This window comes from Labeo rohita, chromosome 12 (assembly GCF_022985175.1).
Source record: "Labeo rohita strain BAU-BD-2019 chromosome 12, IGBB_LRoh.1.0, whole genome shotgun sequence".
In the NCBI taxonomy this organism is placed as follows: Eukaryota; Metazoa; Chordata; class Actinopteri; order Cypriniformes; family Cyprinidae; genus Labeo; species Labeo rohita.
In genome coordinates, this window is record NC_066880.1 from 16,302,268 (window position 1) to 16,320,751 (window position 18,484).

General features: G+C 37.5%; 1 protein-coding gene across 1 annotated transcript; it reads right to left on the reverse strand.

The window, feature by feature from the left end:
- Positions 1-745: 745 nt before the first annotated feature.
- On the reverse strand, positions 746-17,853 carry capgb (capping protein (actin filament), gelsolin-like b). Its single transcript, XM_051124869.1, is given in 10 exon segments — positions 746-1,171; positions 1,487-1,578; positions 4,212-4,344; positions 4,562-4,648; positions 5,012-5,161; positions 5,680-5,841; positions 6,025-6,045; positions 6,047-6,180; positions 10,435-10,628; positions 17,692-17,853. Coding segments are annotated over 9 exon segments (1,038 nt in total). The 5' UTR covers position 10,628; positions 17,692-17,853; the 3' UTR covers positions 746-1,105.
- Positions 17,854-18,484: the final 631 nt, after the last annotated feature.

Here is an 18,484-nt window from a genome sequence, read left to right on the forward strand (position 1 = left end):
ATTAGTCAATTAATAAAGCCATTATTCAGTTTGCCTTGAAAATGTACTAGTGAAATTTTCAGTTGTGTCACTGTGTTGCATTTTGCATGACAATTTAATCAATTTCCTCTTCTGTCATTCCAATTCTACATTCTGTGGAGTGAATTTAAGTCAGATTCTAAATCATTAACTGTAAGGTACAGTATTTTTAAATTATGAATTTTTCCCACCCTGCTTATCACATTCTGAATATCACACCCTAACAGTAATTCATGAGAAAAGAAGATTTTCTGAAACCATGAGATAAACCATGTTATTTCTCCACCACTCCAAAGTTCAGATTTTTGAAGTGAAACAAGAATAAAAATTAAGTTTTATGGTTTACATAAAAATCATAATAAAAAAGATGTCATAACTAAGCAGGCTACACGTATATTTAAGTTTACAATCTAATAAACGCAAAGTTGGTAAGATTAGCATTCTGGTAAGTGTTAAATGAGTTTATGTAAACTACAGTAACATGCCCCTGACATTAACCTTAATTGCTGTAACTTCTGTCACCTTATCTTTTCTGTGTAAAAGGGAATTCTAGGGCAATAGCACGACTGCATATCCTACAATTAATCCCAGAATTCATTTTTTTTTGCATATGCGTTTTTATTGCCATGCTCCAATTACATACACAAAATGAGTAAAAAAAGAAAGAATGAAAAAAGCAGTCCGTGAAATTGCATGTTGGCTTGAAAAATGGTTAGTAACATTACTCTTGTTTTTAGTAGAAGTGGTATCTACTCAGGGTTTGTGGTTATCAAGGTTGCAACATAGATTTTACTTTCTCAATCAAAATAGGGGGAAATAATTTAAAGTTCTTTAAAATCAGTATTAATCAATATAAACACCTTTTAAAAGCCATAAAAATCTGGTAACAGACAAATAGCAAAGCCTCTCTTACTCTTATAATATGCATTATTACTGCAACCCTCCATGAATAAAAGCTGATCTTATTTAATAAAACTGTACATTTGTTTATAATGCAGTATCTCTGTGACCTTATTGAAGTAAATTACAGTCTTTTTGACAGCTGGTTGAGTGCAGTTTATTCTCCGATCATGCAGTGAAATGCAGTTTAATTCCAGTTTTGGAAAAACTGTTTAAAGATAACAGTCTCTCTACCCTGTGGTAAAATCTCCACCTGTAAGACAAAAAATATTTATCGATTACAGAGGGTCTGGCATATATTTATGGGTGAGGAATCCTGCTATAAACTCAAGATTTTTAATTCTTTTGCATATTGCCTCAAATAACCTTAGGGACAATGAATATAGAATAGTAAACCGTAGAATACTTTTGTAGACCAGTGGCAAGATTGCATGATGCATGAAATCAGAATATAGACATTGTAAATGTCTAATTGTAAATAACCCACCCTCATTATAATCAGAATTGTATATGCATGTAACTTAGTTTGAGTAGGCAAGCTAAGCCAGGCAAAACAACATAAGCTGACCTGTGTTTTCATCTTGGGGTAATTCATTTGCTGGATGAAGTCATCTGCCATTTTCAGAGAAGCCCTCTTCTCTTCTGCATTGGCTCCACTTCCTGCCAATGAAAGAAAAATATACAATATTTTAACAACTTCTTATTTTCAGTAAAATACTTCCATGATATTGTGTGTGTGTATGCATGTTTTTGAAAGAAATCTCTTCTGCTCACCAAGGCTGCATTTATTTGATCAAAATACAGTAATATTGTGAAATATTACTACAATGTAAAATATGTTTTCCTTCGTAATATATTTTAAAATGCAATTTATTTCTGTGATTGCAAAGCTTAATTTTCAGCAGCCATTACTCCAGTTTTCAGTGTCAAATAATCCATCAGAAACCATATTAATATGCTGATTTGATGCTCACAAATAGTATTAATAGTAGTAGTATTATCAATAATGTTAGGAACAACTGTGCTTCTTATTTAATTAGTTATTAATTCATTTGTGTGTGTGTGTGTGTGAGAAAACTGTGGTACATTTTTGAGGGGAACCTTAAAAATGACAGCATTTATTTTGTAACAATGAACAGCATTTTTTTAAACAACATACTCTTTACTGTTTTTTTTTAATTAACTGAATGCATCCCTGCTGAATTAGATATTAATATATATATATATATATATATATATATATATATATATATATATATATATATATATATATATATATATATACACTGCTTTGCAAAATTATTCATACCTCTTTGTTTTTTTCCACGTTTTATGTCGCTGCCTTATGTTAAACTTCTTAAAATTACTTTTTCCCCCCACATTAATCTACACTCCATACACCAGGATGGCAAAGCAGAAAACAGGTTTTTAACATCTTTGCATATTTATTACAATTAAAAAAAACTTGAATGATTCCATTGCATAAGTATGCATACCCTTATCTAAGACAGTTGAAATTTACGAAATCTTCAGGAGCATTCATATTGCTTGTAGATGTTACTACACTTTGAGTGGAGTTAACCTGTGGCAAATTCAATTCAACTGGTATGCTGCGTCAAGCCACACATCTGGGGAAGAGTTTAGAAAAAAATTGTCTCTGTTATCCTTAATGGAAGAAGTTTGAAACAATCAGGATTCTACCTAGAGCTGGCCTCCTGGCCAAATTGAGCAATTGATGGAGAAGGGCTTTGGTTAGAGTGGTGATCAAGAACCTGATGGTCACTCTAGCTGAGCTCCATGATCATATATGGAGATAGCAGAAACTTACAGAAGGACAAACATCACTACAACACTCCACCAATCTGGGCTTAATGGTGGTGTGGTCAAACTTAAGCCTCTGTTTAGTGAAGACACATAAAAACAAACTTGGAATTTGCAAAAAAGCACCTAAAGGACTCTCAGACTGTAAGAAACAAGATTCTCTGGTCTGATGAACCTCAATCCCAAGCATCATGTTTGAAGGAAACTAGGCACTGCCCATCACCTGCAGTGTAGCATCACAACAGTAACGTGTGGTGGTAGCAGCCTCATGCTGTGGGGCTGTTTTAAGCGGCAGGGACTGAGGAACTTGTCAGAGTAGAATGAAAGCTCAATGTACTAGAAAACCTAGTCCAGAGCATTCAGAACCTCAGGCTGGACAGAAGGTTCACGTCCCAACAGGACACTGACCCTAGTCACACATCAAGAGTGGCTTAAAAACAACTGTGTGAATGTCCTTGAGTAGCCAGAGCCTGGGCCTGAACCCAGTCAAGCATTTCTGGAGAAACCTGAAAAGGTGCGTCTGCCCCCATCCGACCGGACAGAGTTTGAGAGGTGAAGAGGTGAGGAGAAGAATGGCAGATAACTTTTTTATTTTTAATAAATGTTGTGACAATTTTGTTTTTGATTTGTCATTATCATGTATGGAGATCGATAGATTGTTGTGGAAAAAGAGTAATTTAAAGGAGAAGTCCACTTCCAGAACAACAATTTACAAATAATTTACTCACCCCCTTGTCATCCAAGATGTTCATGTCTTTCTGTCTTCAGTCGTAAAGAAATTATGGTTTTCGAGTAACGCATTTCAGGATTTTTCTCCATATAATGGACTTCACTGGTGCCCCGATTTTGATCTGCCAAAATGTAGTTTAAATGCAGCTTCAAAGGACTCCAAATGATCCCAGCCGAGGAAGAAGGGTCTTATCTAGCGAAACGATCTGTCATTTTTTTCAAAAAATAAAAATTTTATACCTTTTAAGCACAAAAGCTCCTGTAGCACAGGCTCTGGGATGCACATCCACGATGCTACGAATTAGTAATGGGTCGTTCTTGAACAACTCTTTCATTTTGAACGAATCTTTAATGTGACCTGGAAAGAACAAGTTGTCTCAGGGAGTGATGGCAGATTGTTTCGCTAGATAAGACCCTTCTTCCACGGCTGGGATCATTTAGAGCCCTCTGAAACTGCATTTAAACTACATTTCGAAAGTTCAAAATGTTTTCCCTTAAAAACCATAATTTCTTTACGACTGAAAACAGAAAGACATGAACATCTTGGATGACAAGTGGGTGAGTAAATTATTTGTGAATTGTTATTCTGGAAGTAGAGTTCTCCTTTAAAGCAGTTTAACATAAGGCAGCACCACAAAACGTGAAAAAAAACGAAGGGGCAAGAATACTTTCACAAGACATTGTAAATACACAAACAGGCCAAACTAATAATAGTTATGACACACATGCACAATTTTTCTTACCTTTCCAAACAAAGATTTTTCCATTAGCCCCATTGTCCAGGATAAAGCAGTCATCACGTACCAGCAAGTCCTTGGCAAATGGACTTTTCTCTGACACCTTGGTCAACTTCATCGACCCTGTTGCATCTGAAACCTATGAACAATTGAGCATTTTTTTTATATTGGATTCACATAAAATGGAATGACAAGGTATGTTTTAGGAATTCTGGAAACATCAGATAAATTAATCCATAATAAGTATGGATAAGATACCTAACAGCTATGATTCATTCTAACATACACATGTAGTACTATGGACTGTCCACGATTTAGATAAAAAAAAATACAAGACTAGTTTTGGGTTGTTGTACCTTGTAGAGGGAGGCACAATTGGATGCATCTGCTTGGCTGTCCTCCTCTGGAGTGCTTTCTTTCAGCTCTGGCATTGGACCAAGAACCTTTTTATTGTAACAGAAGACAGAGAGGATTTTTGCTTTACTTCCAGGTTCAAACCTCTACTTCATTTCAACAGCCTTTATGATCATTTTATATTTATAGCACACTTTCAAGCTAAGTTTTTAAAAATCACAGTGTACACTACAGTCATTTTTCGTAGCATTACAGCACCCGTGAGTGTACTTTAGCACCACTGGTTGTTTCCTTTCAGGTACTGAGGGAGTTTTTGGACAAGTAAACTATGAGTCAGACTTAACAACCAGGAAGTGAACTGGGATTCAAGAGAAGTGTAAAGTTGAATTACAGAAGGGCAGAGTTCACCAATAACTTTTTTTTTACCTCAGAATGCAGTGTCATGTTGTTACCTGTAGCATTTCCTGTGTCTCCTCTCCCTCATTGATGTTAGTGATCTGGGCTTTGCCGTGTCGGTCTGTGTCTCTGATCAGAGAGGCGATCTCCCTCACCTTCTGCTTCTCAAAGATGTTTGCCTGAGATCCTATCCACGACACAATCGTCTGAGGGATAGAAAGATTTAGATGTTCATTTCAAATAAATTCTACATGGTTTGACATGTAAAGTAGTCGTGTGTAGTTTCAGCATACAAATACTTATTTGATCCAAAATACAGCAAAACATTAATATTGTAAAACATTACAATTTAAAATAATTTTATAATTTAATATTTTTAAATATTATATTAATATTTTTTACATTGTCAGTCATTACTCTAGTCTTCAGTGTCACATGAGCCTTCCAAAATCATTTTAATGTGCTGATTTGGTGTTAATTATCATCAGTGTTGGAAACACTGTACTACATTTTTTTTTTTTTTTTACAAAATTTTAAAGATCAGTATTTATTTAAAACAGAAACATTTTGTAGCATTATAAATGTCTTTACTGTCACTTTTGATCAGTTTAATGCATTCTCACCTAATAAAAGCCTAAAATATTAATTTCTTTTAATGTCCCCAAATGTTTGAAAGGAAGTGTACATAGACATACAATCAACAGACATACACAAATACACACACCTCGCCCAGGTCGAGTATAAAGCAGTCTCCTTTGTTAAAGCTCTGCCAGCTCAAATCCACTTCTTTGGCTCTGATATTACGTTTTCCCTTGATTTGGTATAACCTTTGAATGGGTCCAGATTCAGACTGTGCTTTTCTGAAGCCAGACTCCACACCTCCCTCCTATAGAAACAAAAAAGCGTGACTACACATGTTTGGAATGACTTGAGGGTGAGTGATAAAAGAATTTTCATTTTTGGGTGAACTATGCCTTTTAGCATTTTTACTTCAGGGTACCGCCCTAGTGACAGCATTGTACAGTTTTTCCTGTGTGGTTGTATGTGTTCACATTATCTCAGATCTCACCTTATAGCTGACACCTCGGGGGGAAGAGGTTCATGAATTCTGGAGACTCATAGCCCTGAACCTGCCTGTGCTGGACTGGATCTCCACCCAGGAAATTATCCAGCTGTGTAGCCAACATGGCACAAGCTACCTGCTCATCACGAGATGATTTTTCTCCTAAAAAGGACAAAGAAAAAGAGAGAATATGAATATGAATAAATTGACCTGCAAGACATTTTGCTGCAGAGAACAAAATTTTGTGAAAACAATTCAATAAAGGCTTCAGTACACTATTGGAGAATGTTTATTAATACACTTTTGAGTAATTCTGAGAACACAAGTTGATGAATAATGAAAAAAAAAAAACATTGAATTGTCTCTAAACGTCCATGTTCAAAACTATTCAACCCCCAAAAGTAAAATTTGGTGCATTTATTCTTCAAAACCACCAATAAACCCTGCTTAAAAGTGCTTGAAAGCTTCTGTCACCTCTCTATTGCAATCTTGGCCCATTCCTCACCTGAAAAAGCTTTCAGATCACTGATAATCTTTGGTTTTCACTTTGCCACTGCTTTCTTTAAATTCAACCAAATATTTTCAATGAGAATTAAATTTGGAGACTGAACAGGCCACTAAAGAACATTCCATGTCTGATCCGCGAACTAGGCATAAGTAGATTCTGGACGTATACTTTGGGATGACTGTCCTGCAGGAAAGTTCACTGATCATTAGATTCAACCTTTGCACCAAAGGCATTACAATTCTTGCCAAAATGGCTTGATACTTCAAAAAATCTATTATATCATTTATACAGTCATGATTTCCACTTTCTGCTATACAGTAAAACAACCCCATAACATGACTGGCCCACCTCTAAGTTTTTAATGATGGAGATGGTATTCTTCTGCTTATAAGCTTTGCCTTTTTGTTGCACCAGACATACTGCTGATCCACAGGACCAAAAAGTCCACAAAACTCCACAGGTCTATCCAAATGAATATTAGCATGTTAAAGTCTGCCTTTTTGTTCTTCTTGGTATTTATGGTATTTGGCAAGATGCCTCAACATGAAGGCCATAATTGTCTGGTGTTCATCTTATACTCTGCATTGAAATGTTTTCCCTCTTTTAATTAGGTAATCTTGCAAAGTCTTTGCCTGTACATTGCAGGTTTTTCTCGGTTGCTCTGATCAAACATTTTATGATATTGTGCTTTTTTTGTTCAACACACTTAAAGGTTTTCTGGTACAACATACTTTAAACTAAGTAATAAGGCTGCCAGCTGTGTCTCTAGGAACTTTCAATGTCTTGAAAGTCTTTATGTAGCTTTAGACTTTCTAATATATTTTTTTCTAAACTATTTCTTCTCTATAGATTTTATGAGAGCTTTGTTGACTTTGCCATTTTTGCTACTCAAGTTCAGCACATGCATGGGCTAAATGTATGTATGTGAAACAGCCCAAGCTAATTATGTTTTTTTAATAGAGTTTCTAAAGACTTAATTGTGTTTTAAGACAATTTTGTTCCCCACCATAAAAATAAGTGCCTTAAAACAGCAATGTTGAATAGAGGTTGAATAATTCTTTCAGAACAGTCTTTGGGGGGTTGAATAATTATGATGGCAACTGTATATAATTCAGTTATCACAAACTTCCTCTTTAACATTCCACAAAAAAGTCAACTAAGCAGATAAGAGAAGGCATTTAAACAGAACTCAGAACAGCTAAATCATTCTGTCATCATGGTTGCCCCTGGAAACATTGTGCGTGTTAACTCCAGTGCAAGTTTGCACAATTCTGCCCTGTATGAGATGCCACCAATGCAACCACTTCCTCCATCAGATCCATTAGACCTTGAGCAACAGTTTTTCGGTCTGGTAAACTAGATACTAACCTGTTTAACCTAAATGAAAAGTGGTTTGTGGTAGGACTAGACTACTAACCAAACGTTACTTTCTATCATGATTTTAGCTTTCAACAACTGAGATGAAAAGATACACAATGATTTTTGTGCTGCAATCTGTTTCACAATGACGCTCTGCTCTGCTTGTTTTGCCTTGATCTATTGCCTCTTCCTAAATGTTTAGCAGTTTTCAGTAGGTTATAGAAGTGTCTTACAACACAGATGATATTATTTGTTTGAATGTGCATTCATAATTAAGGTTGAAAAACTGTGTCACATGGGCTATTTTAACAATATCCATACTACCTTTCTGGGCCTTGAACGTGTCAGTTGCATTGCTGTCTATGCAGGGTCAGAAAGCTCTTGGATTTGATAAAAAATATCTTAATTTGTGTTGCAAAGATGAACAACGGTCTTACGGGTTTGGAACGACAAGAGGGTGAGTAATTAATGACAGAGTTTTCATTTTTGGGTGAACTATCCCTTTAAGAGGTCTGTAGATGTTTAGAACATGATGGTAGAAGGTTCACCAATGAATGATATGGTGGGGTTAGGAACTAAGACTAGGCATTCTAAAGTAATGAAGAGATGGGGGTGTTTATGGATGAGGCATGGCTAACGAGAAGGCATGGAGAAGATGGCTCATCGTGCTGACAACCAGCTTAGTGTTACCTAAAGCACCGGATACACCATAAGACAATAGACCTAACTGAAGTCCTGTCACGGTGCTGCTGAAACATTAATGAGCTATGAAAACCCGCCCATGCATTTTTCCCTTGGGACTCTTCCCTCTTCATCCCTCTCTCATGTGCATAAGCCGTTCTATCCCATCTTTCTGTGTGCTCACTCAGACTGGAACAGGCCCACTCGGCTGTCTGATCAAGCGTATCATTTAACTCAGCAGGGTATTGTCTCTCTATTGCCTTTCAGACCCCATACCCCGCTACATGATGAGAATGAATCATGACTGACTGACCCTGACTCTGGACTTCATTTCTTTCTTTTAACTTGCTCTGTATTTGACATTTTTTAAATACTAAGCACAATTACGACACACTGTGTAGTCTCATTGTTTGTTTCATTAAAATGTCCAAAACTTAATAACAAATACAGCTATTTCTAGGGCTGCCTCCTAATAGTCGACTAACTGTTAGTCAACGAGAAGAGGTTTGGTTGACCAAAATTTTTAATAGTCCCTTAGTCACAGAAAAAATATTCCACAGGAAGTGGCGAAGTCACACAGTCAGTACATCAGCACAGTACAATATAGTACATCAGCAGTACACCCAAACGCTCACCTATCATTCATCAATCTCAAATATGGCTTGTCATCTGAAATATGCAAGTAACAGCAACTTCACATGGCAGCTTAATTTAATGTTAACGTAGAAAAATGTGCGTTGTTAAAGTGTCTGTGCGGAGTGTGGAAGCTACAGTAGTGTGCTTACTGCATGACAGATGGAGGCACCGGTGCAGTCACTTGCTCTTAAAATACTCTGTCATTTTTGATGTAAAATAAATGTATAAATGTAATACAATTTTTGAATCTGTAAAGACTCTACTTTTATTTGTGTGCACTCATAATAACAACAAAACGTTGCACTTTTGTAAAATAATTAATGCACACAGGATGTACTTTCTGCCGTCTCGGTCTCTGTGAACTGTTAAACTTCAAAACTCTGTGTATGCTTGCCTTACAGACATGAAATATATATGTATAGAAAGTGAAAAGTCTACTTTTAAATTAACTAATACAAACAGAAAACAGATAGTATTATCAAATTGTGTAATCCACATGAAACGTGCATACAGGCGCATCTACTGCGGAGATGACGAGTCAGTTTCGTTGACTTCATCTGTTAAGCCAAAAACAAAGAAAGCTATAGTTTATCACTAAATTATTAAAACGTTAATGCAGTCTCCTTGCTGCCTTTCCTTGACAAATTCATAATTATTATATCTGCTTTGAAAAACCAGCAGAAAAATAAGACGGATTACCTGATCCTGGATAGCAAAACATGAGATTTCCAAATAGAGATCATTCTGATCCATATTAAGCTTTTTGAATAACTGGTCCAAGATGCTTATGTTTTTTAGGCCACATGTTTAGTTATAGAAACAATGTACTGTCAATACAATGTTTTCACAATGCATCATCAATGGAACTTGCAAATTTGGATGATTATTGCTGCTGAAAATGGTCATTATTGTCATTTTTTGGGTTGTACTAATTGGTCAGACCAGGAAAAACATTTGGAGTACTATAGACTGCCAGAAGTTATAACAAATTAATGAAGTGTGAAAAAGACTGTCTAAGAAAAGGTGGCCTTTGTGAAAACAGAACAACGTATTTATTACTACATGTGCAATCCATGCTGTTGTTTACATCCGAGTATCTCCAATATGGCTGAGCATACTGGTAACTGTCCAAACTGTGACATAACATAAGTGCCAACCCTCCATGCAGTGTCTTTCAGACAGCACAGATAAAAGTAATGAACCAAAAAAGTAATAAGCAGCTATCATCTCACCAATCCACATGTGGAGGTCTGCTCCCTGGTCACCCCGGTTATCCAGCACCAGGTAGGAGTCACCGTTGAAGAAAGCCCCCACCTCAGCTTGTGGCAGGGGAACAGCCTTCATCTTCTCCACTCGCCAACATCTCAGTCCCGGCTGCCTGATTTCGTCCCCGAACTGTCCTGGTGCGGCCTGAAATGGAAGCATTCTGCAGAGAGAAAAATAAAGTAGTGAGGAGGGAGGAATCCAAAAAGTTTTTCCTCAGCTGTGCTGATGCAATTGCCTATGTTTCCCAGCCCTGCTCCTAAAGTACTCCGATGTTCAGTACCCTAATAAGTGGATGAGTTGAATCAGGTGTGTCAAATAAGAAAGACATGCAAAGTAGAAGGGTTAGGAAACACTGGATTAGGTCATCTTGAAGGATAGAGATTGGAATAGCGTAAAACTAGCACATTTCTGTCATATAAAGATATATAATTGTGAGCATGGCATCTGTTTCTTTAACAGCAAATGTTTTTCACACGTTGACATACAGTTTGTTTCTCATCATTGTCTTTCAGTATTTTCAACAACATTTTTCACACCATAACACATTATAAAAACTTGTCATTTGGCTTCTGGGTTGATGGCTACTCTACTGTATCGTTACTTCTCCCTGGTGAAAAAACCAACATATGCTGGTAGGTATGTTTTGATGCTGGGATGCTGGTTAGGTTTGTTTTGATGCTGGTTTAAGCTTGTCCTTAGCTGATTTATGCTGGTCCTCATGTTGGTGGTCAAGGACCAGCATAAACCAGCAAAGGACCAGCATAGACCAGCAAAGGACCATCTTAAACCAGCATCAAAACATAGCTACCAGCATTTGCTGTTTTTTTTCACCAGGGCTCTCACTAATTTGCCAACAGAGCTATCAGTTAAAGACAGTTGTTATCTGATTGGTCCTTTGACCTGTCGGTAACGTGACTGCCAAAACACATGATCTTGATTCTGGAAATCTGTTTGTTTAGACACTACAGTGTAGTGGCAGCACACACGAAAGCATATCTAGATTCCAGCATACTGCTGCCAAAGAAACACTCAAGAAAATAAAGATGTGCCAACCGGAGGATGAGGGTCTCCACAGCTGAGTTTTGGTTCCTTCTAAGATTTCTTCATTTCCTTTCTTGCCATTATTCCATTATTCATTGTTAAGCTGCTTAAGCCAATAAAAATAGCTTATGTCTGTGTTATTGTTCACTTATAAATAAAAGTGGATTTGTTATTAACGGCCTGTAAAACTTATCACATGTTTTAATTTAAAAGGAAACCAAAACTACATAAATCATTGGTAATATTAGATAACATATCATCTTTGACGCTCACATGGATACACAGCATAAATACTGGCTTTGTAAATAACTTGGCATGGTACAAATAAATCAATCAGTCTAATTAGGCTCATCTTGAACAGAGCTGCATTACTTCACTCTCATGTAAAGAAGAGGCCTCAAGGCCCATGTTATCTTATGTCACTCCTAGAGATGCCATAGAGAGAGCCAGACACATCTAGTTTCACAAAGCCAACGAATTTGCTCACATAGGCCTAGTCACGGTTGAGAACACATGAAACAAATAGCTATGATAGAATTAAATTACACTGCTCCTCCCTCTTTATCTGTTCATTCGGTGCCACATTTTCTGTTTCATCGCCATTTGGGCATGGCACCTCATAAATGACAGGGAAGCACTAGCCTCATAAATAATGTGATTCACTTTTGGTTTCTCCTAGTTCATTGCTTTATGATACAAATTTTATGATCAGAACTTACAAGATGTGTATTTTAAATCCAACTAGTCAGTTATTGTCAATTCTAAACAGATCATGTAATGAGTTGTGGAAAAAAAGTGAGAGTTTTAGGCAAAAGTCACAAAATCTTTTTTAAAATGTGGTATTGCACATAGCAATTTTAGTTAAGCTACTTGAGTGTGTGTGAGCCATACATTAATTTGCAAGCAATTAATCTGATTAGACAGAAGTTACATGTGCCCTGCATTTCATATACAACAATGACGCATCTTGACCTCAGTGATCAAAAGTGCTTTAACATCCCACCCTCACACTATAGCAAGGTGTAAAACCGGAATTAATTCTGGCCTCAGATGTAAGCAGATGTGAAACTGTCTCAGTGTAAGCAAAAAGTTGTCAAAAATGTGAATGACATGCAACTATAGTGAGTCATGTGAAACCACAGGGCAAAGAACACACAAGCTGGCACCCACACATGCACACAAAATCTTCAAATATAATAATTGGGAATGACAAGGGCCAAGTCCGCTTTACTGTAACACGATGCAACACCCATTCAAAAATAAAATCACAGACGTGGATCTAATTTCCATGGACATTATAGGTCAGAATCATTTTAATTAATTCAAATCATAACCTTATATAATATATAAAATAATAATAAAACAAAATAAGATCTAATATTAATAAAAAATGAAAACATTCATTAACGATCACATGTGTAACTTCTGCATTTTAAGCACCCCAAGTGGAATTTAAATAATAATGTGCGTCCGAAATGGCATACTGTCACCCTGTCTGAATATTCCCTACTATTTAGTAGGAGACTCAATCAGCTCCGTAGCTCCCGAGCTTGTGAATCAGTATATCGCCTACGCGAATCCGGTAACTTCAAAGTACCTTTGCTCACTGCACACTGGGATGGTGATTACTCAGTTTCCTGTGACATGACTAAGTAAAACATCAGCGGAAATAGTGTAGAATGCCACCACTGCAACAACAGGCAGGAACAATCTATTTTTGATATTATTCTCTTTAAACACATTTAAACCGAATATTAATTATAAATGTCAACTAGATGTGTTCATTACCTGTCTAGCGATGTTTATGCTAAAATATCCACCTTTTTCTTCCATTTGTACATTTTATTGGTGTGGCTTGCGGTCTGACCTGCATCCAGCTATTTTAAGCTGTACAAAACAGCTCATAATTACAACTTGTGAACTGGTTTCTGAGAGCTACGACTTGTACTACCTGACTAATCTTAGTGTAGCCAGACCTTCAGACTGACGGCAGAAGGTCTGGGAACTTCGGCTGCTTTGAAGGGCCAAGGCCTGTCCAAGAGGCCATATGACAGACTGGTACAGCAACCAATCATGTTCTGTGCTGCTGTTGGCTCCTGTGGTTTGTTTCCCGGTTTAAAAATGTGAATTTCCGGTAAGGGAGCATAGTAAGCATCGACTCGCCCTAGTTTTTGCAGTGCATTGTGGGATTTTTCAGGGAGCGAATGTTCCTGTTCACTGGAAGGATTTCACAGTTGAGAGAGCCTTTAAAATGACTACCTGATCAATGCCCTGACAAATGAACCAGGGAGCTAATTGAGACGCACCCTTAGTATTCATAAAACAGCAGGTGAAAAATACCCAGATTCTACTTCCGGCGAGATTGTAAAGTGCACATCCAATGGAGACATCCCATCCCATGAGGCCACAGTTGAAGATTTGGGAATAGAAATAAAGTGCCACAACTAACATCCATAAGTAACATGGCAATGACAACATGGTGGATGTAGTACGTCCAGATTTCATTCATACTACACACATTTTTTAACAACTGTGAAGTTCTGTACAAATGTAGTACCTATTTAGGCATTATGCAAATTTGGATGCAGCTTCAGAGTAGGTACTACAATTTAGGCATCTACCTTTTCCTTCCTGTAAGAGCGGGAATGACAATTTGCAAATTTTATGGTTCTGGCTTCCGGTCTCATTCATGCCCAGCTATTTTTAGCTGTACAAAACAGCTCATTTTGCTGCTTGATATTGCAAATTGGTATGTCTTACTATATTATTTTAATTATCTTAATTATGAACACATGAACCATAAGTCTTGCTTGCTTATTTCTGTGTTAAAGAAAGACGTACTACATCCACCACTTTGCCAGCGCAAAGCACCATTAAATGCGCACTTCAGCCTAGTGTTTTATGAGTACTATTAATTGAATTCAGGCATACTAATACTGCTTTTTATTTATGAGAGGTGTGCATGTTCAGACGCCAGGATTGTTTTCAGACATGTTTCCTAAACACTCCTCCTATTTCCATTGGTCAGCAAACAAACAATGCCGCCCCCCTCTGCCATGCCATTGGTTGACCGAGTGTCGCTGTTGTGAGCAGGGGTGAAGCTCAAACAACAGCTTCATAGTGTTACACTTCTTGTAAATCAGCCTACTAATAGTTGACTTGTAGTTGTCTCTGAAGTTGTTTATACATAGATGTTAACATTTTAGCATAAAAATACACACTTCCATTTTAAATTTGAAACAGTGATCACCAGTGTTGGGACACAAGATTGTTTCACTGAAAACAGTAGTATGCTATCTGCTACAGAACAGCATAAAATATGACAAACATACAGGTACAGCGCCGGATAGTGGAATGCGGTCCCATGCGCATGATGTCAAGACAGTGATGACAACAGATTCTCCCTTGTTAAGTAAAGAGTGCACTCAAAGCTAAGAAACACACTTGTCCACTTAACTGTAAAACCCCTTCGGCCTGCTCCGGCATGCTTTCTGAGTCCGGCTCCATTCTGCCTGTTCCAGTGTGTGTGTGTGTGGGTTTACCTGGCCTGGTTAGCTTATATGTGTCCAGTAACTGGACACGGGGGAATAATCCGAGCGGCCCTGCCGAGGACGCCCCACAGCGAGAAGAGTCGGGTTGCCTGACAAATGCTAAACACTACCGTGATAATTACTGGAAGGCACCATCCATCTTTCCTCCGCTCATCAGAGGAGTTGATGGAGGAAACACTGTAAAACATGGCTTTTGTTTCGAAGACAAAAAGTTGGAATTTTCAGAAGCTAGGAAGTAGTGGTAAAAACATACGCAAAACTAGTATTAAGTCAACACCGATATTGACCTATAATTTTTTTTTAATTATCATTTTTTAATTTTAACACAATTTTTGTGGCTCATCCTATTAGTTGAAATTCTATACTTTTTTAGTATTAACATCTCTAATCATTTTTTGATAAACTGTATGGTAACAATAAAAGACTGGTCTAGTGGCTCATAAGTTAGACCTAAAAACGATGTTTTTTTTAGAAAATAAGGTAGAACCATAAGCAAAAACATTACCAAGTTAAGACAGTTATTAAGTTAAAATTTAGTTTTTAATTATGATCTATTAATTTTAGTAACATTGCTTTATGGCTCATCCAACTAACTAAAGGTAGGATAGGCAATTTTAGAAAGGCTAGCTTTGAAAGCAAGATCCCACCTTCCCTGCATAATCATTCTGGTACAGGGTTGCCGTTATTTGGGTCACTTCAACCAGTGGACATGAAGAACAATCCACGGCAACACTAAAAAACTAGCCCAAAAATTGCTCAATCGTGTTTCGAAGGGGTCCCCTGGTAAAAAATCACTTTCCAGGGGTAAAATATGTTTTTTGGTGGGGTTCCTCTGGTAAAATTAGTATTCAAATCGCTAAATATTATGTTACTGGGGGCGCTTCAATCATGAAAAACAACCCACGGCGACAGTATGAAAGTAGCCAAATTCCACAGAAAAACCAACACTGCTGCAAAGCCACACCTCCTCAAAACACACAAATACCCACAGGCTGACCAAAGCAGGGTTGCCAGGTGTTTACAACAAAACCCGGCCAATTGCTACTCAAAACTAGCCCAAAGTCAAGTCAAGTAGGCCAAAGTAGCCCAATCGCATTTCGAGGGGGGTCCCCTTGTAAAAATCACATTCTGGGGGGTAAAATACAAGTTTTTTGGCAGGCTTCCTCTGGGAAAATTAGCATTCTTAGGCTAAATATTACTTTATTAGGATCGCTTCAACCCGCAGACATGAAAAACAACCCACGGCGACAGTATGAAAATGGCCCAATTCCACAGGAAAACCGTGGACTTGGCAACACAGTTGCAAAGCCACACCTCCTCAAAACACACAAACACGCACAGGCAGACCAGAGCAGGGTTGCCAGGATTTCACAACAAAACCCGTCATTGCATTTTAAGGGGGGTCCCTGGTAAAATACACTATTTTTTTTGGTGGGATTCCTCTGGTAAAATTTTCCAGGAGCTAAATATTACGTTATTGGGGTCGTTTCAACCCGTGGACATGAAAAACCGGCAGCAACAGCATGAAATTAGCCCAATACTGCGGGAAAAGTGTAGACATGGCAACACTACTGCAAAGCCACACCTCCACAAAACACACAAACATGCACAAGCAAACCAAAGCAGGGTTGACAGGTTTTCACAACAAAACCTGCCTAATTGCTACTTAACTCGCTTCAACCTGCGGACTTAAAAAACAACGTGCGGCAACAGTGTGAAAGCAGGCCAATTCTGCGGGGAAGCCCATGGACTTGGCAACACTGGACCAGAGGCTAATCAGCGACACTATGAGAGACGATGTTGGTAACTTACTGATTCCTAGCAGGAACTTTTATCCAGCATAACAAAAATGTTTCTGAACCAAATCACCTACACTGCCTTTAACTGAAATTCTATATTTTTTCCATTTTAACACTAACTCTTGAATTCTTAAATAAAATGCTGGCTAACAAAAATTGGCTTAGTGGCTTATAAGTTACAAAACAAACACAAATGACCAGTTAGTGTAGCATATTTCCATTATCACATGTTATTACATAACAGAGAGTAAAAAAAAAGCAGTTAAATAACAAGTGAGATGGAAAAACAGTTAAAACGGTTGATAAGGCAAACTGATATGTAATCTGTTATATGGCCTATATCTTTCTTTACACAAAAACATGCGAGTAGATCGTGAACAGATAAATTACAAGAGACAAGAGTGTAGCCATAAAAATAATTTTTATGTTTACTTAGAAAGAACCACAGTCAAAGTGTTATCATGTAAAAATCACTCAATGGAGGTTTGTTTAGTGCACAAGAAAAGACACAACTATTTCTCTAAGCGCATTTAATTTTAGATGCTCACCAAGTTCCCTATTTTAAAAATTCAGCGTTAAGATGTGCAAAAAAGTTGACGAGTAGTATTTCTAAACTCTGCATGTACTTTTTCAAATACAACTCCTTGAGTGCACATCTAAGGACTGAAGTGTGGAGCTTTCGGAGTGTCTCTCTTGCCTAAACTTCCTTTTGCTTTAAGTTACTTTGTTCTAAAAATGAACTTGGCAGAACAGTTTTGGCACAGTCTAGTTGAGGGTTTGAGGGTTATACATGTATAATTTGTGAGTTTCTGAGCAGATTTACAGTGCTTACCTTGCTGTTGTTGAAGTTCGAGAACCCTGCAGAGTTTTGAGAAAGAAAGGAAGAGAATTTGTAGAGACGAGACTATGTGTACAAAATCACTTCCTATATTACTTCTGGTCCGGCCCCCAGAATACACCCCCGCCTAAACAAACGGATGTCAAAAAATGAGGAAAATAGGCAAAGGCACAGAGAGTGACGTTCACAGATTTGTTAATAGTTCAACATGTGCATGGCCTGTTTTGACTAAATTTGACTGCAGGGAGATTTGGACTGTGTGGACCAAAAGAGAAGAAAATATCTTAAAATCACATGAAGCCAGAGGGGTTTCTCATGTTACATACAGGAGTCACACCCAGTTAGTCACAAAGGATTTATATAAATATGTCAGGGCTTGCCCATGGACACAACACAAATGAATGTAACAGATAAGCCATTGTCATAGCTGAAAGTTATGTCAACTTTAAAAAATGCAGCTAGGTATGTACACTTAATGGCTGTGACTGCGTTCACTCATTCTTAAGAGCACAGGAAATCCAGAGTCTGGACTGTGGTTTCAGTGGTTTATTAAAAACAAGAATCAATTTATAAACTATAAATTGTGAGGCATATCTCTATGTAACGAGGAAACACAAAAATTGCACATCCTCATTTAGAAATTCAAAATGGGGAATCTAATAATAACCAAGCATACAAAATTAAGTAGAAGTTCATCCTAAACACACAGCCTGTTGAGTCACAAGTCATGCGACACCAAATTGAAGTGAACAATGACACACAGTTCAGCAATTCATTTCAATACGAC